This window comes from Nicotiana tabacum, chromosome 9 (genome assembly GCF_000715075.1).
Source record: "Nicotiana tabacum cultivar K326 chromosome 9, ASM71507v2, whole genome shotgun sequence".
Lineage (NCBI taxonomy): Eukaryota > Viridiplantae > Streptophyta > Magnoliopsida > Solanales > Solanaceae > Nicotiana > Nicotiana tabacum.
This window is the reverse complement of record NC_134088.1, coordinates 62,967,570-62,991,323: the sequence shown is the minus strand read 5'-3', so window position 1 is coordinate 62,991,323 and position 23,754 is coordinate 62,967,570. Positions and strand designations below refer to the sequence as shown.

Here is a 23,754-nt window from a genome sequence, read left to right as displayed (position 1 = left end):
GTTTTAAAATTATTAAATTTCGGTTTTCGGTACGGTTTACGGTTTTGGTGTTTCGGCCAAAGTTATGAGACACGAGTTGAGAAAATCAGAAATATGGCTCATACTCACAGGATATTAATATATTAAGTTTGAACATACCTTTGCACTTTCAACCATCTTCATCCGAATCAACTGGTTAACGTTAATTAAAACTAAATCAGTAGCATATATTACATCTCACAATTTAATTTGGCTATGTTTTACCTGTTTCTTAAGAACATCCAAGCTCTTAGTATGCATAGGGGACTGTGGCAAGACACCATTTGAAGGAGGCAATCCAATCAAACCACATAGCAAAGTCTAAGGAGAAGTTTCAACACATGTCAATATTATTGCTCTTGATTATTAAAAGTTAAAACAGCAACAGAAAATGACGGATGATAGAGGATCCAATAATTAGCTGCTGCCTACTGAGGCGTAGAGTATGCAAGATTTCCAATGTTACAATGTAACAGAAAAGCAAGCAGTCTATGAGTCAACACATAAAAATTTTACACCGTAAATAACCGAAAAATTAAATCAAAAATAACCGAACCGAACTTTGAAAAAACCGCACCGAACCGTAAATACTTTGGTTTGGTTATTAATATTATAAAACCGAAAAACGATAAACCGAATCCGAACCGTAAATACTTTGGTTTGGTTTGGTTATTAATATTATAAAATCGAAAACCGATAAACCTAACCGTAATTTCATATTAACTGACCGAACCGACCGACGCCCACCCCTACCAGCTTCTACCTGTGAAGGAAACCTGGAGCACGGGGCTATGGAAACATATAATGACTTGGTCAGCGTTCAGGTTTTGCAATTTATATACCTAGCATACTTGGTCACCACACTTCAAAAAATTGGTTGAAGTCAAAACCTTACATGTTTATTACAATAAAAAAATTTAGCCACAAAATAACTAAATAACGAAGGCAAAAGTCTGTAAAAACTGATTGCAAAACTATCGAAACAAATATAAACCACAGATACAATCGCATAGAAAGCATGTCCTTGATCACTCATGCCTAAACTTCTAAGACGTAGATTTGGAATCATCTAATGACATGGCCGAATATAACTGCACGAGAAGCTGAAATCACCTTATCTGTGCTGGCGAGCAAAGCAAGCCAGACGCATCTGCTCCAACAACTGCAAGATCACAAACAGTACAAAGCTGCCCTTGCTGGGACGGTACAAAATGAGTACCACAGTAAGGACAAGTGACATCCTTCTGGCCCCGGTATATCGGGACATATGTTGCCCCACAGACGACAAAAGGATTTCTGAAATCATAATTTAACTGTGAAATATCTCGCATATTCTTCTCAGCTGCCTGCAGAACCTGGCGGGCTGTTCTGGCTTGGCTTTCATTGGTTGGATTTGTCTCCAAGAGTCTCCTAGCAAAGTTGGAGGCTGAGCTAAGATTTCCTGCCTTGTAGCAGATAGACATAGCATTCTGTAATGCGAGTCTCAAGTGAGGAATCTGCAGATTACAGTGTGTGAAATAGGCAGCCAGCTCCTGCTGACGAATGGGATTATCTTTCAATTCCTTTCTCTTAAGCTCCATTTGCAAACCCAAAACATACTCCTTCACTATGACAATCAGTTCCTTGACCTCATCCACTTCCCGCCTCGACTCAACCACAATCAGAGGAATGGTGTGAAGGATGCTCAAAAATAGTCTAAGAGCATCAGAAAATTTCCCACCAGTTGTCGCCTTATAAGCAGCTTTAAGTTTTTCCTCCAACTGAGAAAAATTGAATATAAGAGCAGGTGGACCTCGAACATTAGGACTAGCTGACTCGCTCCAGCCTCTCTCAATCGCCACAGAGATGACTGGCATTGAGGAGAAGGCAAGCAGATGAGTGTGGCTTCCCACATGAAGATCAATAAACGATGCTTTTAAAGGTGAGAAATTCCTAATCCCTAGTTGTCGGCTCAGCAACCGCATAGCAGTGTCAAAATTGCCAGCAGCTGCATGTTCAGCAGCTAGAGATGATTTTTGGACCCAAATCTGGCTCACAGGCATGCCAGGTGTTGGGGTGACAAACACAGAAGAGCGAGCATTGGAAGTAGTCTTTGGTGTGTCGGTATCAGGTGGCAGATCCAGATCCTCAAGATCCCATCCTACCTCCTCATCATCATTTCCTTCTTGCCCTTCCTCATCACCAAGCACCATACTGATGTCCCCATTCTGAAGATTTTCCACCTCACCAATGTCCAATGACTCACCCCAGTCTGCATCTGCAGCCTCTTCATATTCCTCTTGTCCTCCCCTGCCTGCAATGTCCAGACCACCTTCAAATATCCCTTTCGTCACCATCAACAAGGGCCAGTCACCACCACCCAAGATGGGAGTTGGGGGCAGCAATAGTGAAGCTTTCTTCCCCTTTGGCAATGATGGAACATTATCTCCCAGTTCCTCTGCAAGATGCTCAGCAGTATCATTGAGCCCGTGGGCAGTAGCTGTGATGTATGCAAGGGGCAGATGACCAGCATTTTCCAAAATTTTAACACGCTCACGGACATCACCAAGGTACAAGGCATCATGGAACTGACCCATTACTTCATTTTTTACCTCAGCAATTTTCATCATTTTAGATAACTTTTCCAAGTTTCCTGTTATTAGATATAGGAAAGACAACCTCTCAAAATTTTTCGTCTTCTGGTAGGCATATTCAACAATACCTGCATTACCCTGCCGAAGGGCTTCCACGCCAAGCCTATACCAATGATCTTTTTCATCAATCTTTTTGGCAGATTCAAGAGCTATCTCAATATTCCCACTTTCAAGTGCTAAGTTGAAACGAGTGCGCTCATCCTTCACAAAATGAAGAGCAACTTCTGGAAAACCCTTCTGCTGCAAATATGCAATCATGGCTTGACCGCAGAGCTCCGAGTTCCTTATCATACTCATAACTTGGTCGTATCTCTTTCTAAGCAGACACAACTTGAAAACATATTCAGTTGAATCAATAATAATAGGACAGTTTTTGCCATCTCGATCCAAGCAAAAGATAGTGTTCCCATATATTTTTGTAATATAGACAGGGACATCCAGGGTTTTGATGATTCCACAATCCCCGTTGGGAAGGCAGTACTTAATGTGGGTAAGTGTTGTATATATGAATACACCATTGTCATCCCAGCCACCGCTCTTGACACGAATAGTCTCATGAAGGGTGCAGCGGTGCACAAGCGTCTTATCAGCTATAACTATGGAATGCTTGCTAAGCAAAGCGACACTTTCCATATCAGGTGACCAAACAACATACCTGACAAAAGAAGTCTGAAGTTCCCCAAGAATAATTCTCTGCTGGAGATCAAAAATGACAACTCTATCCTCTGCCCTGCATAGTAAGTTTCCGGTGCCAGCATAAAATATTGCATCAGTAGCCATAGGAAGAAGGCTTTTCTTGACAATTTCATTTTTGAGATTCTTGACCAGGACTTGATTAGTGCTCTTCTCAAGCACCGCAAACCTGTTTCGGGCAACAAATACAGCTGACCCTCCGCTTCCTCTTTTTGCATCTTGAACAGTATCACCCCTACCATAACTATCTTTAGGTACAACATAAAGTTCATAGGAACCGCCATCCGTGTCAGAACATATCAAGATAGCATTTTCTGTAGGACTGTATGAAAGTGTTCGTGGACCTTGGTTCACACTGTTTGAACCGGGCCTTCTAATTGGTATCAACTGTGTGTCCTTCTGAGTTGAATACTCATACACTCGGAGAAAGCGATCCTTTACATAAAACAAAGAATCACTACTCACAGAAAAAGCAGGACGTTCTCTCTCCAACTTGAATACTATCATCCCACTATCATGACCAGCCGCTAGAAGATTCATCTCAGGATGACATGCAAGGATCCAAAACCTATCATGCTCCCTGCGGAAAGTCTGAAGACCAGTCCTTTTTGTAGCATCCCATACTCGAATGCTCTTATCCTCTGAATTTGAAACAATAATATCTTGCCTTGGATGAAACAAAACACATGAAACATTGTTCATGTGGCCTCTCAATGTGTCCACCTCCCAAGCCTTTGTATCTAGGAACAACAAGGCACACTAGCAATCAGAAAACACTTAAAATGTAAGATTCCTTCAACAAAATAAGCAGTCTTTCAACCAGCAAGACTCTGTTCAACAATTCTGCTACCAAGAATAAATAGTTTTACAAGCTGAACCAGCAACTTTAATCCAGTTATTGCTTCAAGGTGGAAAAAAACCATTCTTGCTCTGAAGAAGTATTTAAAGTTAAAAATATGGTTCTTCCGGGGATAGGGAAACTTTTGCCTCATTATAGATAGTAAGACACTGAACTGCAGTACAACGCAAATCAGCTTCAGAAAGGTTTTACCCCCCCCCCCCCAAACCCAAAAAAAGAGGGGGGGGGGGGGGGGCGATGAACAGAATGCAGCTTTTCATTGTAACATCTTCAGATGTACACAGTATAGAAAGATGCAGGTAACAGCATTTATATACTATAGTAGTGATATCACCGTCTCAGATTTTCAAGATAACAACCAATTTCCAGTGATTAGGAGATCCTAATGGATGATTTCTGAATATAAGCTGAATGGAAGACATAACATACTCCTACTTCTAAGGGACAAATGAACAGCACAAAAGCCTGTCTTGCAGCTAGACTGATGTATAACTGAAAAATATGCAAATAGCATGAATTTTGCAAAGTATCGTTTGACAGGACACGAAAACTGAATGTGGAATAAAGCAAAGTAAAGATGGCAATCAAGTACATAAAGGATTTCAGGAGCATACCATTCATGCGCCAAATTTTCACTTGGCGATCATCTGCACCAGAAACTATAAGGGGGAGTGTAGGATGAAACGATGCCCAGTTAACCCCTCTATCATGACCCTCCAAGACATACTTCACCACAGCATCCACTCCACCAAAGAAATCAGTATTCATCTGACTTAACCGCAAGATATCATCAGCAGGAGAAACGGTTTTCTTTCTTAGAGCACCAATATCCCAGACACGAACAGTCTGATCCAAAGAAGCAGAGACAACCAAGTCCTCTTTGTGATGAAATGAGGCGCACATTACATAATGATTGTGGCCAGTCAAGACGGATATACAAGTACGAGACTGCCAGTTCCATATCCGGATGGTCTGGTCGTCACTTGCACTAACAATCCAGGGATATTCATGGTGAAATTGAACAGTTCGGATATAATCAAGATGTCCTAGTAGGGTAAACAGGCAGCGATGCAGCTTATAGTTCCAAACCTTAATCTTGTAATCATCTCCTGCAGTAACAAGAATTTAAATACACAAAAGGAAACAGTTCTTAGTCGATTTGCATTATGCATGCGTAAAGCAACATATACTCTAAGAAATGTTACCAGTAAACCAAGACAATAAAGTGTCGCAATAATGGACTATAGGAAAGCAGCCTTCATAGTTTAGAAATTAAAAAAACAGATAACATAACAGAAACTACCCATTATATTTGCCATGATCGTGCAAAGTTAACAAATATGTGTCCCCAAAAGTACGTTATTTAGACACCAAAACTGAGGCTTCTGATAATGCAATATTAGCAATATGCCCTGATTTCTATAATAAATTCAATAATGGACAAATTAAAGAAGAAACTACACTAAATTAAAGAAGAAATATGCCCCCCAGCCCCAACCCCCCTTGGTCTAGTGGTAAGAGTGCAGCGCATGTGTGGGCTAGGCACATGTCACGGGTTTGAATCCTACTGCAGATGAGCAATATCTTAAGTGGAGAAGGGTAGAGGGGCAGGCACATTATCCAAGGAGTTCTGAACCATGCGCCACTGGCCTCATGGATTTCGTGTTTATCAAAAAAAAAGAAAAAATCACACTACATTAATCTACGAATCAAAACTCACTCAACAGATCTTTGATAAACTATCAAAAAGAGAACGAAAACATGAGTAGAATCATACCCATGCTTCAAAGCTTCGGAGGCAAAGAGAAATAACGGAAACCACAGCTAACAAAGTGCATCAACAATTATAGAGAACCAACAAAGTTAAAAGGGGAAAAAGAGGTTTTAGTCCCTAATTTATTGTTTTATTCCATTTGTCCCTATGTTATTCAATTTAACACATTTAATTTCAATAAAACCAAACATTCAATTATGTTCCACTTGCATTGTTGCACATATTAACTGGAACTATCATTCAGAAGATGAATAACAAAAGTAACTTCACAAATTCATGGATCACACATATACTCATCCACATACTTTAGCAGATTCAGAATACATCACACTGTGTGGACAAGAGTGGGTTGCTCTAGTGGTGAGCACCCTCCACTTCCAACCAAGAGGTTGTGAGTTCGAGCCACCCCAAGAGCAAGGTGGGAGTTCTTGGAGGGAGGGAGCCGAGGATCTATCGGAAACAGCCTCTCTACCCCAGGGTAGGGGTAAGGTCTGCGTACACACTACCCTCCCCAGACCCCACTAGTGGGATTATACTAGGTTGTTGTTGTTGTTGTTGTTGTTGTTGTAGAATACATCACACTGCGATGCAAATAGAATTTTAGTCCCTAAATAATCTTCTATTAAGGTTTTGGTTCCTCCAATATTCAACATAGCACATTTAAGTATTTCAACTTCAGTTAAAACAACTATGTTCTTATGTTTGAATTACCCATACAAAGTGAGACTATCATTCAGAAGATAAAAGCGAAAGTACTTCCTAAATTCACAGATCACACAAAGCCTCATCCATTGTTTACGCCAAGGAATTTAAGGTTTTGTGACGCCGAGGTAGACTAATGTGCACGAAGGTTGTAGAGCTCGCCGCGGCACGAACTTTTTGTGGTTGAAGAATGCATGGAGGAGTTGGTGGAAATTTTTGGCAGAAGAAGGCAATTATGCGGTCAGTTTCGTGACCGCAGATCTGTTCCGCGGGCCGCATATCCATCGCGGAGTTGAGCAGAAAATAGTTGAATTTTTAAGGTTGTTTTGCGGTCCATTATGCGAACGCATACCTGTTTCGCGGTCCGCACTTCTGTCGCAGAGTTAGCATGAGGAATTTCGTTGGGCCATTCTACGGTCCATTCTGCGGCCGCATAAGTGGTATGCGGACCGCAGACCGGTCCAGGCCATCCTAGTTTTTGGCATCGCTTTCGCGGTCCATTTTGCAGGCCGCATATCTGTTCTGCGATCCATTCTGCGACCGTAGACTTGAGTTCGGAGGGTCCATTTTTCTATTTTTATAACCCGACCCTATTTTGATAAATAACCTTTGGGGCTCATTTTGAAGCAAATGTCTGATGCTTTTAGAGAGAAGTAAGAGTATTTTAGAGAGAGAAGGAGAAGACCTAGCATTCTAATCACCCATTCTTGCACCAATCTTAAAGAATTATAGAAGTCACTCAGTAGACCACCATCTATCCGGGTAAGTTCTTGTCCTACATCACTCATGCAAGTTTGTTTAGTGTCTCTAAGTAGATTGTGGAGTTGGAGATAGGTCATGCATGTGCCAATAGGTGGTAGAATGTGAGGTTGTTGAACTATTTTGGGTAGTATCTTGTTGAAATTGGTTGGGGGAGGAAGGGATTACCATTGTAGAGCTTTGTAATCGATTTTGCGTATTAGGTGTGACAAGATTCCTAAGAGAGTTACACAATGAGAACCCTTCTAATTATTGTCGTGTTTCCGCTATCTTGCTATAGATTAATATTTCTAGAAGTGTTGGGACGTTGTAGTAACTTAAAGAAAGCTCAAACAAGGTATGAAGGCTAACCTCTTTTTCTAGTATCGGAATTCCCGTATTCTTACAAAGCTCCATCACGTGTAGTTCAAACTTGAAACGCTACTGATGTGGGATATTCAAGCTAGTAAATTGATCCCCGAATTGCATAACGTGTCAGAACCCTCATGTGTTAATGATTCTCTATTTTGACTTAATTATGTTATAACCCCCCCCCCCCCCGGGGGAAGAAAGTTTTGTACGAAATCAATGTGATCAAATTCTTATTTCTCATATGATTGAAATCTTATGAACTTATATTTGTTAAGGCCAAGGGTGCCAAAGGGTTTGATTTGAAAGGAAATCTTTTGTACAAAATATTCTCGTTTGGAGAATCCATATTGTGGCATTGTGATTACACCTCCACCCGCACACATTGGGATGAGGTGGCGGGGCCACTTTGTGTAGAGGTTGCTACAGAGGATCCCCAACTTGAAATTTATAAATGTTATTGAAAGCTTTTAATGAATTTGCTATGGTTTTAACGGCTATTTAAGCTCTTTTATTGCTTCCATGATTCGTCACATTCATGTTGTAATTCCAATTCTTGAAGGGGTGTTTGGTTTTCATACTAGTACTATTCCATATGTACTAACGTCCCTTTTGTCGGGGGCGCTGCATCTTCACTGCATGCAGGTGGTTCGTCAGCGGGCAGCTTTGGTCCTTGTTAGCAATTACTCTCTATTCAGCAGGTTTTGGTGAGCCCTACTCTGTTCCGGGCCTGATTTCACTTGATGTTGTACTTTGTGTTTTGAGGTATAGCCGGGGCCTTGTCGTCGGCACTTCCATATTACTCTTCCGTTGTATTTAGAGTCTCCGTAGACAGGTTGTGGGTAGTGTTTGATGTTGGGAATTAAACTAAAAGTGTTGGTATTGGACAAATATGTTTTTTATCATATCTATAAACTAGTAATATTTTGAAAATCATAAATGATTATCCTTTGAGTAATGGAAAAAGAATGTGGAACACACCTTTCTCATGTCTATCACTTGTACTGATTCTTATATTGTTAATAGACAAGGCTGGGTAGAAGGCATCTAGCAGACTTGCTAAACCGGGGTATCTCGGTTGAGCGCCAGTCGCGCTCCCCGAGGTCGGGGCGTGACATCCATATTATTATTAGATCCACGCTCTGTCATACTGTTATACAAATGGCAACTTAGTCCCTGAATTATTGCTTAATTCCATTTTTGGTCCCTGTATTATTCAACTTAGCACTTTTTTTTTGAGAAGGTAACATTTGTTGTATATATATTAACTGCACCAAAGCTAGTGCAATCATTCATAGTTACAAAAGGTGGAACAAAAGGGTATTAAACCTTAACCTACTTACAATGATCCTAAAACGTCAACAAAAGACTCTAGATCTTCCATGTATTAATATTATTGCTTACACCAAAAATAGAAAAGGGATAAACATTGCATTTTCAACTTAGCACATTTAAACTTCAATATAACAAATAACTATTATTATGGTCCAATCACGCATACAAACTAGAAATATCATTCAGAAGATTTTTTCCTTTTTTATATAGGATTCAGAGACCCTTTTTTCTATAAAAGCGCTAAGATAAAAAACAATAAAAGCAGCCTTCTCAAGTAATAGACCACACACATGCTCATCCACATACACCAGTAGATCCAATTCCAATACTCATCCCAACAGACCAGTATATTCATATTCCATCATATTTTGATGCAAATAGCATTTTGGTCCCTGAATTATCATTTTATTTCGGGTTTTGTTCCTTCTATTATTCAAATTAACACATTTAACCAAATGTGCGTTTGTGGTCCAATTGAATATACAAACTGGAACTATCATTCAGAAGATAAGCTAGATCATCCTTCTCAAAATAAGCCTTTGTCATATCAAGTAAATGAATCCTATAGCAAGGGGGCCTTCACTCGGCAAAGCTAGATCATCCTCCTCAAAGTAAGCCTTTGTCATATCTGGTAGATGCTCTAGAGCAAAGAGCTTTTAAAAAAACCAACAAAAAAATTATAATACTGAAATAAAAAGAGTCGTACAAAGCATAAATAACAATTACTTACCTGGATCAGCAAATGACTCAGATTTGTGCCTCCCTCCTTTTGCAACCCAAATAGAGAGTAGGTTCAAACTACTGACCCCCATGCAAAATCATTTACTTTTCTATATCCTCCAATGCATATAAAAAATCTACCATTACAGCATCATTTGAGGACACGGGGCAGATTACAATGCCTAGGATGTAGAGGTAGTACGCCTTAATAAATGGGTCTAAATTATCGCAAGGTTTAGATACCAAAGAGAAATTTTCATATAACCAGTCTAAACTTAAAAAAGTACTCACAAAGTTCTCATCACCATCTGAGTTATCCGATAGTCGAACTCGGTGTAACAAATCTCGACATTTCTGAAAAGAAATTGTTGGTTACTACCTATTCAAAGTCGGCGAAACCAACAAAATTGTTCAAAAATGCCGAGATTTGTTACACCGAGTTCAGCTACCTAATAACTCAGATGGTGATGAGAACTTAGTGAGTACTTTTTTAAGTTTAGATTAGTTATATGAAAATGTCGGAACCGTGTCATTTATTAGGGCATACTATCTCTACATCCTAGGCATTGTAATATGTCCCGTGTCCTCAAAAGATGTTGTAATGACAGATTTTTTATATGCGTTAGAGGATATAGAAAAAGTAAATGATTTTGTGTGGGGGTCATCAGTTTGGACCCTCTCTATTTGGTTTGCAAAAGGAGGGAGGCACTAATCTTAGTCATTTGCTGGTCAAGGTAAGAAATTGTTTTTTATGCTTTATATGTCTCATTTTTGTTTCAATGTTTTAACTTTTTTATTGGCTTTTCTTTACCGTTCTTTGTTCTAGAGAATCTACCAGATATGAAAATTTATTTTTATTGTGGTCCAATCACGCTTACAAACTGGAACTATCATTCAAAAGATCTTTTTCCTAATTATATAGGAGAGACTCTTTTTGTATAAATGTATTAAGGTAAAATAATAAAAGCAGCCTTCTCAAGTAATAGACCACACACATACTCATACACATACACCAGTAGATCCAATTCCAATACTCATCCACATAGACCAGTATATCCATATTTCATCACATTTTGATGCAAATAGCATTTTAGTCCCTAAATTATTATTTTAATTCAGGTTTTAATCCTTCTATTATTCAAATTAACACATTTCACCTTCACTAGAACCAAAAGTGCAATTGTGGTCCAACTGAATATACAAATTGGAACTATCATTCAGAAGATAAGCTAGATCGCTCTTCTCAAATAAGCCTTTGTCATATTAGATAGATGAATCCTATAGCAAGGGGGCTTCACTCGACAAAGCTAGATCATCCTTCGCAAAATAAGCCTTTGTCACATTTGGTAGATGCTCTAGAGCAAAGAGCTTTAAAGAAAAACCAACAAAAAAGTTAAAATATTGAAATAAAAAAGAGACGTACAAAGCATAAAAAATAATTTCTTACATAGGGTGCAAATGACTAAGATTACTGTCTCCATCCTTTTGCAATCTAAATAGAGAGTGGGCTCAAACTGCTGACCCCATGCAAAATCATTTATTTTTTTTATATACTCCAATGCATATAAGAAATCTGTCATTACATCAATCTTTTGAAGACACGGGGCAGACTATAATACTTAGGATGTAGAGGTAGTACGCCTTAATAAATATGTCTAAATTATCGCAAGGTTCAGGGACCAGAGAGATATTTTCATACAACCAGTCTAAACTTTAAAAAGTACTCACTAAATTCTCATCACCATCTGAGTAATCTTTTAGTTGAACTCAATGTAATAAATTTCAGCATTTCTAACAATTTTGTCAATTCTGCCGACTACTAGTTTAACCTTAATAGGTAGTCATGTTAGACTAGTAGTCAGCAAAAATTTCTATTAAGGGTAAACTAGTCGGCAAGATCGAAAAAATTGTTCAGAAATACTGAGATTTGTTACACCGAGTACCAGTACCGGTAACTCGAATGGTGATGATAACTTAGTGAATACTTTTTTAAGTTTAGACTTGTTGTATGAAAATTTCACTTTGGTCCCTGAATCTTGCGATAATTTAGACTTATTTATTAGGGTGTACTACTTCGACACCCTATGCACTGTAATCTGCCCCGTATCCTAAAAAGATGTTGTAATGGCAGTTTTTTTATATGCATTGGAGGATGTAGTAAAAGTAAATAATTTTGCGTGGGGGTTAACAGTTTTGGCCCACACTCTATTTGGTTTGCAAAAGGAGGGCGGCACTAATCTTAGTCATTTGTTGATCCAGGTAAGAAATTGTTTCTTATGCTTTTTATATCTCTTTTTTAAAGCTCTTTGCTCTAGAGCATCTACCAAATATGTCAAATTTTATTATAGCCCACTCACGCATACAAACTGGAACTATCATTATTCAAAAGATTTTTTTCTTTCTATATAGGATTCAAAGACCCTTTTTCTATAAAAGGGTAAGATAAAATAATAAAAGCAGCCTTCTCAAGTAATTGACCGCACACATACTCATCCATATACACCAGTAGATCCAATTCCAATACTCAACCACATAGACCAGTATATCCATATTTCATCACATTTTGATGCAAATAGCATTTTAGTGCCTCAATTATCATTTTAATTTGGGTTTTGATACCTTCTATTTTCAAATTAACAAGTTTAACCTTCAATTAAACCAAATGTGCAGTTGTGGTCCAATTGAATACAAACTAGAACTATCATTAGAAGATAAACTAGCAAAAGTACTTGTAACTTTCTAAATCATGGGTCACAACACATACTCATCCAGACACATCAGTAGATCCACACTCCATAACATTGATATAAATAGAATTTAGTCCCTATATTGCTGTTTTCTTCGAGTTCTGACAATGTATTATTAAAGTTCGCTCATTTAACCTCATAAAACTGATTTTCCCATTCAGAAGCATGGATCACACATATAGTCATCAACATACATCAATAGATCCACGTTCCATCACATTGTGATGCAAATAGAGTTTTACCCCCTGAATTATCATTTTATTCTGGTTTAGTCCCTACTGTTAATTTAAAACAAATGTGCCGCTACAGTCCAATCACACTTAAATGAAACAAAAGTAAATGTAAAGCCATGGATCACACACATACACTCACCCAGATACATCAATAGATCCACACTCCATTACCACAAATTCTTATACCAAACAAAGGAGAAGAAGATCGAACCTCCGGAAACAAAGAGAGGCTGAGATTTATGAAAATGGACGCCGCGAACGGGGCCATCGTGCTCATCAAATCGATCAATGAGAGTTCCCATACGGTAATCCCACAGCTGGATCACGCCGCTGTGTAGACTGGCTAAGATCCATGGCCTTTTGCTGTGAAAACTCAAACCTTTCACTCTATTACTCTTCGTCTCAAACTTTGTCAACATCTTATCTATGCACACACACTACAGAGAGTGAGTAAAAAAAATTTGATTGGAATCTGAAACCCTTAATGGATTGTGAGATCGATTTTGAATCAGATCTGAGATGGAATGTGCATTTTTTTAAAGATTGAAGGAAAGCGGTGAGTGGGGTGCGTAGGTTAAGCGCAAAGTGTGTGCGCAAAAATAGATCGAGCTTTGAGAGAGAGAGAGATAATGGGAATTAGAAAGAGAAGAGCTGCTGCTGCTGTTTTCTGGATCAACTTGATATGTAATTGGAGAGACGAACCCGACTTCATATTAAGACCCGTTTTTATTAATTCAAAGAAGATACTACAACCCTTTGCAGATTTTATTATCTTGACTTCCATGCTACCTAAGATAGGGTTGTGCGAATTACCATATCGAAATTGAATTTGGTATATATTTTTTTTTGATGATCGAGAAATTCATTTGGGGCCAATTCTTTGGACTAAACGTAATCTTCGAAACTAGATGGATAATGGACTCGTCCCTCTACCCTTCTCCACTTAAATACCAGGCTTTGCTTTGCATGGTGTGGGGGCTTGAACGTGTGACCTAAGACACAAATCCACCACCATTTGCCACTTGAGCTAGGCCCTAGTGGCAACGAATTTAGTATATAGTATTCATATTTTGATATTTGGTATGGTATTTGATTTAAATTTTTAAAATAATTTGGTATTAGGTATGATATTTGGTATTTAAAAAAATAGTACCGAAATATATACTAAATTACACGTTACAGATATTATTGATTAACATACTAAGTTACACAATACTTTTCTTTGGCATTCATGTTGAGGTTGGTAGTGAAGCTCATGTACTTTTTTAGGAAAATAGAGTAACAAGGTAGGATGCAGATTTTAATTCTTACTCTATAGGTTGTCAGGCAGTAACGTAATATTTCAACGATTTTGGGGTGTTTCTTACTCCGTTACTCTTGTATTATTGTTGCATATGTTGGATTAGTCCTTGTCGTATTCTCTAATTTCAACAACTAACTTTAAACAAGTAACATGATATTTTCAATGATTAAATGTATTCCTTTATGTACCTTTTTTCTCTTAGTTGATACTTGATGGTTTTGGACAAAACTTTTGTCAACACTTAGGTGAGTTTGTTTAGAACGTTTTCATTGAGTACTTTAATTAAGAATATTACAGTTTTTGGCTATATGGACTAGTTAATATTCAAGTCGAATAAACCGAAATTATCGAACCAAATAAACCGAAACCGGAAGGAGAAAAACTGAACCATAGCGAATGTAATTAGGTATGGTATTGGTATAGCATTTAAGAAATCGAATACCAAAAATACCGAATTGAAATGACTAAATATTATACCGTATCGTACCGACGGACGAACACTCCTAGCCTAAGGCCCTCCCTCTCTTTTTTTCCTTATTTTTTATTTTTTTCACCTTTTTTTGTCTTTTTCATTTTCTTTTATTTTTTCCATTTTATTATTATTTTTCACTTTATTTTTTCTTTCTAATTAAGCACATGTATGTTGTTCCTTATTTATAGCAACTAAAAAGATTATGAGTAAATCTATTATATTCCTACTATTAATAAGCGGGAATGAGACATGCATCCGGTTAAAAAAATGGTTAGAAAACAAGTCAGGAAGGTTTATTGTAATTTAATCAAAATAACTAATGTTGTAGTTCGACACGTGCTGTTCCAGGTTTGACACGTTGTTACCTAGCAAGATGTGAAATTATTCTCATCGGCTTCTTCTGTTTTGTTTGTGCAAAACTTTGATGATTTTTCATGTTCCTTCTCTTCTTTGCTCCGTCTTTCAGTTTGTCGTTGCACATATGTGCACTAGCTATTCCAAGTTTTTGCTATTTGGCTCATACACAGTAAAGGTATGAATACCACCATTATTTAGATTTAAGATTCAGATGGGTTTTAATCTGAACAATATTTTCTTCTCATGTTTTGAATACGGGTTTGCATTAGAAGTGTCTGTGAAATTGCCCGAAAGAAACTACGATTGACCTAATTTTTTTTTAATTTGCTGTTTCGAGAAATCTTGACTCACACCTTCAAATGTTTTAAACGTGTGTTTTACCTTTACAAAATCAGCTTTTCCTGTCAGTTCTTGCGATCAATTTGACAACCCTATTTCTTTAAAATTTAAACTTTTTGCTTTTTGGGTCTTTCTTTTTTGGTTGAAGTAGCTTTATGTCAAAACTAATTAATTGGTGCATGAATATTGATTGACGAGTGTCTGAAACCATGAAGACAAATAGCATATGAATATTTGATATTCCATTAATAGAGTATAATTTAGTTGATGATAAGTGATTAGTTGGCAATCGCATGGAATTGTTTACATGTTCCCCCCTGATCTTCAATGGGGTTGAGTTCGTTGTTTGCAAGAAAATTATGTGTTTGAAACATCTCTGATATATGTGTGTATGGACTATGGAACGAGAATGTGACTTGTTCATTCAAGGAAGAATTTTATGTAGTTAGCCATAATATGTTTTTGTTCATCATGTTTAATCTAAATTAGAAGGATAAACGAGCGAAAGAGAGACAGAGTTTGTGACTATAGGTATCTATATATTTCTGTGTGTGTAATTATACTTCCCAGACCCCACTTGTGGGATTACAGTGGGTTTGTTGTTGTTGTTGTTGTTGTTGTTGTTGTTGTTGTTGTTGTTGTTGTTGTTGTAATTACAAAATTGTTCCTTTACAACAAGGATTCCATAAGCATCTTCTACAATATTTGGATGCTTATGCAATACAAGACAAGAGTTGTACTATCTTCATTGGCAAGAGACAACATTCACAAGTGTGCTCCTTGATCTGATCAAGCACCTAAAGATATTGTCCAGGCCATCCTCAATGCATTCAGAATGAGCTTGCAGATTTTTCAATCTGTTCTGTGCAAACTGGATTGAAGATTTAGATTACTTTTGTCTAAAATATTAAGTTAAATGGTGATATTAGTAGAAGTGTTTGCAAAAGATATCCAGAGCAGTAACATCAAATTTTGATATCCTTTAAAATATTTCGAATATCGACATCATGCTAAAAAAGTGTTCAATATTGTGAAAAGTTCACATTAGAATGTGGTTCAAGGGATAAAACTTATTGCAAGTTTTAACTATTAAATGGAAGAAGTAGGATAAAAGAGAATTGGAGATGAGATTTGAATCCTTTTTAATAATTATGAAGCAATTCCCTAACTTTTTTTAAAATTTGTTGAATGAGGATTTTCAATATAGGCTGTGTTAAGCATACTTCTTTGACAGAAATATAAAGGAGAAGACTGGCCTTGTAAATTGCTAATTAGCTTAGAATGTTATTCCTGATACCCTTGTAGCTCTTCTCTAATGATGAAGAGTACCTAAATTTTTATTTACTATCATTTTTAGATGCAAATTATGAAATTTTCTAGGTATATGTTGAATGCTTTCGGAATATATATAACACAACAAGAAAGACTAAGAATTAAAACGGAGATGATGGTAATTTGGAAGTTCTAGATAGTAAAATCGATTCAAGAATTTTTGTCATACAATAAATTTTTACCGGTGAAAATAATATTTCCCTTCCACTTTCTGACTATTGTTTCCTTAAACTTCAGAAGACATCTATGGGATTATTTCTCTTTGCAAGATAATTACTTATGTCTAATTCTCACTACTTAACAGACACACAATCACTCTGTCTCTGATGTTAGTTCATTCGTTAATTTGTATTTGACCACTGCGCACCATTGGTTAAAGCAGCTTATTAGATAGACAACTCTTTTGAATTACATGGCTTGGTATACGTTGATATCTTCATTTACGCTCAGTTGTTGTTTGTACTATGATATCCTATTTTACAATGTAAAATAGCTCTGCTTTCACTGATTGTTACTTAATTGTTGCTTCCTCAGCATCTTTTTCTATTTGGCAAAGAAAATTTAATTGTAATGTTGCAGAAAAACGTGTAGGCCCCTAGAGTATTGACATTGTGAAAAAATACATTAATGAATAGTCGACAGTCAAAAAAAGGTCCTCGCTCGGTGTAGGAAGTTGATGATAAAAATGCCAAAGGAGGAGAGGCACTTGAAATATAATTGCTATTCTTTTCTAAGGCTTGGCGTACATAGAAATCACGATATTTAGACGCACTTACCCCAAAATAAAAATAGAGACATTCATATGGAGCTTTAGCTTTCCTATGACGTGGTGTCGATTAAACGAAAAATTTAATAGTTTACCTGTTATTCGACATCAATAGTTATTGCAAAGGAGAAATAGGTGAATTTTTCCAGTTGTTCTAGGTAAAATGATATTTTGTTTAGAGCTCAACTAACTAAATTCTTGTAGGGATTGAGTGTAGGATATTTATTACCAAGGACAAGAGCTGAAGGACTGTCCAACCCCAGTTGGGTATCAGTTTTTCCTGGAGTGTTATGTAGACATATTTTTTACATTATCATCGTATAATTAGAAAGCTTTATCTACTATTTGACATTATAGCACTGGAGGTGCTCACTATAGTAGCAAGATAGTTTTCTTCGCCAAAATTTTATTTAAAAGAGCAAGCCAGAGAAAAGAAGCGTTTAGATAATATCTTTTATCCTACTCTCATCTATTGAAAAAGGGAGCCCCTTGATCACCTGAAGAGATTTTTAGGCAGAATTGGCATAATTATTACTGTGAGGATTGAGCTGCCAAAAGAGATTATCCTCCTTTGGGCTAGAAGAGAAGATTTATGCAGTCCATAGAAAAATAAAAAGAATAAAGTATTCTGAAGCCAAATGCTCTTGGATGGGTAGTTTCTTGGATGGGTAGTTGAATAGGAAAAAAGGCGCAAAATATGGGTAGTACGTATTTCACCGTTGAGCTTCCTTTAAATGATTCCTACATGTATTTAAGGAAGTTTATATTGGGGGAATTATTTAGTTTACAAATATTCGTTGAAGCTTTAGATTAATTCAGTTTTATTTAAGCATTTAATCAAAATATGGGTAGTACGTATTTCGCTGTTGAGTTTTGGATTGAGGCACAATTTAATGATTTGATTGATTCCTGATATTGTGTATATTAACAATTTCACCTCTTAATCTCTAGGCAGGAGTAGCTGCAGTAGGAAGGACTGAATTAACGCAGATACATCGGAGTCGAGAAGTTAGTCAATCATATGTTACCTCCATTGGACGACATTTATTGCTTTGGCGCATGCGTTCTGGTTGATGATCAAGATTAGACTCAAAGTGGTAAAAAACAAACTTAGTTCATATTACTTTCTCGGAAACCCCCTCTCCCAACACAACTTTTTTGCATCTCCAGATTCTTTTTTCCTTTTAAGATCCTGCTTAACTTATTTATATATTTTTGATATCCCATATCTTGTGCAACGGCCCAGGAACATGTACTCCAATATGTCTAATTGCCTTCTTTTTTAAGGTTCGTATTTTAGGGAGTGATATTTCTGTTTTCCTTTTTCGATTTGCCTCAGTATGACTGAATTGCATGATAAAAAATGCTTGATCCAAATCCCAATAAGTTTGAGGTTACACATGGATCATATCTGTTACTATATTTCTGATTTGGGATATCAGCTCATCAGAGCTTGATTCAGAATGCATCTCACTTAGCTTTTAATTGTACAGAGGCGATAAAAGTGTGCATTAATCGTTGGACCATTTCTATATTTCTTTTGGGGCATTATGGTAGGTGCTATTAGGAACTCTATTTACCAATAGTCGAGCTTATTTTAAGAATCCTATCATATTCCTACACCATTGGCCCTTCCTTCAAATTAAAATTAATAATAAAAGAAAACTAAATAAGAACAAATAGATGAAAAAGGAGAGAAAAAAGTTAATAAACTTAGCGAGAAATAAGATTTGGTAAAGCTACTTGATTTTTTTATGTGGAAAGCATTTTAAGAATCACGACACTTTCTTTGAGTGGTTTGCTTCTTTACAAGCTACGCATGGTTGATCAGTTATTTGTCCAATGGCCACTCATTGTGTGGGTTCTCTTATGTAAATAGAGTCGTTTCCAAGGCACCACTCATAGTCAACCTCCTTTGTGCGATCGGAGGAACTTAATAGTATAATATTAGGCCCTACTTCTCTTAGATATTGCTGATATGCGCAAGATTTGCTGGGTGGTGTTGTATTTACCATAGGTATAATTGATATAGTGGTTTTGCCAATTAACATGGGTACACACACTATACCTGATGTAACCTTATGTTCTCATAGCCAAAGGAACCTATATTTATAATTATCATTCACTTTTAAACTTTTACATTTAATGTTGCAATGATTTGTGTCACCCTTTCTTTAAATGAAAATCACATTTGTTCAAGAACTTTTAGAAAAAACTTAAAACAGATCAAAAGCTCAAAGGTGAACTGCAATGGTCCATAGGTAAGGGAGATATCCTATTGACTGCCAAAATCGACTTAATATTGTAAATTCTTGGCCGCCTAACCGAATTATATTAGTGATGTAGAATGGGGTTGATGATAACTAATGTGTATATTTTTGTTTTGATACAAACTTCTTTGGTGGGTTGAGGGCACGAGTATATGATTTTGAGATGACGAAATGAGGTTCAGGAACTGGAATTGAAGCTATTGGGAACAAACTTCTGAACTCTTTCGACGGACCCCCGACTTTTGAGCAACCAAAAATGACTATTGAGAAGCTCCTTGAGTATGGTAACATGCTCAAGAACAAGAGAATGTGAAGAGAATTCAGTTGGCAGACATGCATCTTAAAGAGGAGCACTTAGAGATGCAAATGTTGATAGCATTAATACTGAAAACTTATAATGTCATCAATCTAAAGTCTAAATAAGAGGTTTTGATTTCCTATTTCAAAAGCTTTGATTAATAATAAGTTTGATGATTAGAAAAGAATTTTGAAAATTTTGCATTACTGTATGGATGCAGGGAAGAAAGGACAACAATCTAATTGTCCTGTTGCTGAAGTTTCTATTGAATCAAGTACTAAAAAACTTGATTCAACTTTCAAGAGTGATGATAAAACTTATATCTTCAGTTCTTTGAGATATTTTGCGAGGGTAGCTATAGAATGTGACTATAACTTTGTAATATATAAAATCAGTTGCATTCCATTCATATCCGAGTACAAACTCCAAATAATCTTTTGATTCAGTTACAATCGAAAGGATAACAGTGTATAATAAAACAATATACCTTTATTCATGTTGACCCCGGGCAAAGCCCGGGCTACCCCCACTAGTACCTTATATATATATATATATATATATATATATATATATATATACATGTTGACAATGTGGACATGGTTAGTATTGTATAGTACCTTATATATATATATATATATATATATATATATATATATATATATATATATATTCAGCTCTTTTTATGGAATTTTTTCTTTCCCAAAAAAGTTATGCACATAAGCACAGGTAGTTTTATGGCACGTGTTTTACGCGTGTATCCATGTCAATGAGTAGATAAATATATATATATGGATGGTTGCACCTTACATATAGTTCATTGCAAACAAAATCTTTATCAAACTTACTCTAAGGCCGAAAAGGCTACACACGTTAATTATATCAGCGATATTGGGTACCAAAATGAGTTGGAATTTGAAGGTTTGAATTGTGAGATTATATCACGTTCCAGAACATGAAAAACCAAACAACATTTTCTCACCTGAATTACTTATTCAAGATGAAAAGGTTAATGTTCTTTTATGTACTATTATTCTTTTCGGTATTTCGGCTAAAATCTTCTTCTTTTTATTTGTACTAGGGATTTGGAGGTTCAAGTTGTATTGTATTTTCATCAAATAATGCGTGTGTGCAAGTGTTTTTGTGTTGGAAATAGAACTAAAAGAGCTTTACTGGGTTTTCACGTTTTTTCCTTTTAGTTCAAAACAAAAAAATAGTTTAAAAAAAATTTAACAAGAAGAGTTAACGGATAAATAAATAACATACATACTGATTGGGCATGGGAAGAGAAAGATATCAAGATGTATTAAAACCATCACACAAATAGAAAGGTTTGTGTGATGGAGTCAATCAATACATGTATGGTTTTACTAAATCATAGTGCTTAATTTTTTATGGACTACAAGCTGATGTAAAAAATAAGGAGAATGAATACGGCAATGATCTGTTGATGCTTAGGCTTCGAACTTGCTGTATATATATTTGTGAAGCAGTTTTTTATAGTGTAATAGATTTTGTGCTCCTTTAATCTTGTGTTCTTATATTATGGGGTTTTCCTTCAATTTATGTGTTTTCTATTCCGTATATTTCAAATGATAATTTTATTTATTTATTTATTGGGTGATAAAAGCTAATTTGTGATACACTTGACCATGCAGAGTTATTCCTGGTGTTGCTAAAAAAGCAGGACCTGAGTATATGATTTAAAGACCCGTATCAAGAGGAGTAGATCGTATAATGGAGCATCAATGTCACGACTCACATCTCCCACTTTAGGATGTCGTGATAATACATAATCTCTAAAACTAGGTAATCCTAACATACATTGAAAAACAATAGAAATAATAAAACCTCAATTTAACCATTAAACTATCACAATAAAACTCAACAGTACAATTGTCAACAACTTCTCAAAACCTGGCGGAACAGAGTCATAAGCTCTACAGGAATGTACTAATAGTCTCGGAATACAACACCGTTTCGAAACAAGAAATAAATAGTAGAATATCCAAAAACAGAAGGTGACTTAGAGGCTTGCGAATGTCGGGCAAGTATACCTTGAAGTCTCCAAAAGTAGCTAATCAATCACTAGCGTCCAGCACGGGCAGATGCATCTAGATCTGCACAAAAATGTGCAGAAGCGTAGTATGAGTACACCACAACGGTACTCAGTAAGTATCAAGCCTAACCTCGGTAGAGTAGTGACGAGGTCACGTCAAGACACTTACTAGGAGAAAAGAAACTACGCAGAGTATAACATAATCTAAATATGGGAAACGAGGAAGTAAATAATAAGTAAACAGTTCAATAATGTGAGCTAACAACGGAATTTAAGCAGTAAAGGAAACTAGGAGTAAACACATGATGAAACAACAAGAAGACAAATACGGATAATTACAAGTAAAACAATGAAGAAATAACAAAAACTGTTCAACCAACAAACCCTTTTCAACATGGAATGTATAACAAGAATCACAACCGAGGTACCGCCTCGTATTCACATTTCACGATTTTAATCACAATCTTTCCTTATATCACCGTGTGAGCCTTGCATTTAGTTTTAAAAATTATTTTTCCGAAATAGCTACACGCATTTTAGCCCACCTTATCTTACTACGTGGCTTCAAGTAATTCTCTTACTAGCAACATGCATATCAACCCCATATTATCTCACCGCATGCGTATCAACCCCTATCCTTATACCACCGCATGCGTATCAATTTTTTAACACAATAACAACTCGCACCACAAGTGCTCGTATACCGCAATTTGCCAAATCAATAATACCAATATTTCCACAACAATAAGCCCACGGCTAAATCGCAATATGTATAAGAATCTCAATAATGACAAAATGAATGAGAAATGCTCAACAAGGAAAGATATCTCAAAATCAACAACTTCAACCTCAATGTGATAATAGCTTTCACAACTTCAACGTCAATAATCCAACAAGAAGATAAATCCCACGAAATAATAACTACAAGTAAGAGTAATGCAACAATAAGGAAGTAACAAGACAATAAGTAAGGTAGCAATTTCAACTAAAGCATATGAGAGCAAATATAACAAGTAAGAGATAGAACAAGTGCTAACAATCAATAAAGCATGTCAGAGTAGATTAACACATGTAAGAGTAGATTAACAATGAAAGATATAACATGTTATGACAATTCAATTAAAGGCATGGAAAGAGTCTAAATAACCTAAACCGGTCAAAAACCACATATAGCCTGTGTACGCACTCGTCACCTCGTGTACACGTCTTTCACATAACACAAATAGCACGATCAACCCAAATCCTATGGGGTAGTTCCCCCACACAAAGTTAGACAAGATACTTATCTCAACTAGGCCAAATCAACCCTCAAAAATAGCTTTTCCACTAAAGTTCACCTACACACGGCTCAAATCTAATAAAAATGACTTAATATCATCAAATAATGCAAGGAAAATCAATTACAATAGATAAAGTTATGATATTTACACTTTTTCCAAAAAGTTAACAAAAGTCAACCCGGGATCCGCCTAGTCAAAATTCGGATCCAAGGGTAGATTCCGACTACTCATAACCCCACGAGTCTATATATGTGTTTTGTTTTCAAATCCGAGCCCAAATAGACTCTCAAAACTCAAATCTTCATTTTTCAAAACATTGACAAAAATTTCCAATTTTCCTCTTTGATTCTCATAAATTTGATGTTAAATCTAAGATATAATCATGAAATATTGTTGGAAATTGATTAGAATCACTTACCCAAAGTTTGTAGGTGAAAACTCCCTCTTCAAATCACCTCCT

The 23,754-nt window shown here is 36.4% G+C and overlaps 1 protein-coding gene and 1 long non-coding RNA gene across 2 annotated transcripts; one reads left to right on the top strand and one right to left on the bottom strand.

Moving 5' to 3' along the window:
- Positions 1-882: 882 nt before the first annotated feature.
- Positions 883-13,581, bottom strand: LOC107817576 (coatomer subunit alpha-1-like). The gene is made up of 3 exons (XM_075221708.1): positions 13,033-13,581; positions 4,818-5,312; positions 883-4,084 (listed from the first exon to the last, which is right to left on the bottom strand). The coding sequence occupies exons 1-3, from the start codon at positions 13,238-13,240 to the stop codon at positions 1,128-1,130; spliced, it is 3,660 nt and encodes a 1,219-aa protein (XP_075077809.1). The 5' UTR covers positions 13,241-13,581; the 3' UTR covers positions 883-1,127.
- Positions 13,582-14,830: 1,249 nt separating this feature from the next.
- LOC107795118 (uncharacterized) lies at positions 14,831-20,437 on the top strand. The gene is made up of 3 exons (XR_001650042.2): positions 14,831-15,128; positions 18,342-20,086; positions 20,179-20,437. It is a non-coding gene; the product is annotated as an uncharacterized LOC107795118 (long non-coding RNA).
- Positions 20,438-23,754: the final 3,317 nt, after the last annotated feature.

Coding starts and splice junctions, on each gene's coding strand:
- LOC107817576 (XM_075221708.1), bottom strand. CDS start 13,240: ATGTTGACAAAGTTTGAGACGAAGAGTAATAGAGTGAAAGGTTTGAGT. Junction 5,313..13,032: donor GCCTCTCTTTGTTTCCGGAG/GTTCGATCTTCT, acceptor TTGTTACTGCAG/GAGATGATTACAAGATTAAG. Junction 4,085..4,817: donor GAAAATTTGGCGCATGAATG/GTATGCTCCTGA, acceptor TGTTGTTCCTAG/ATACAAAGGCTTGGGAGGTG.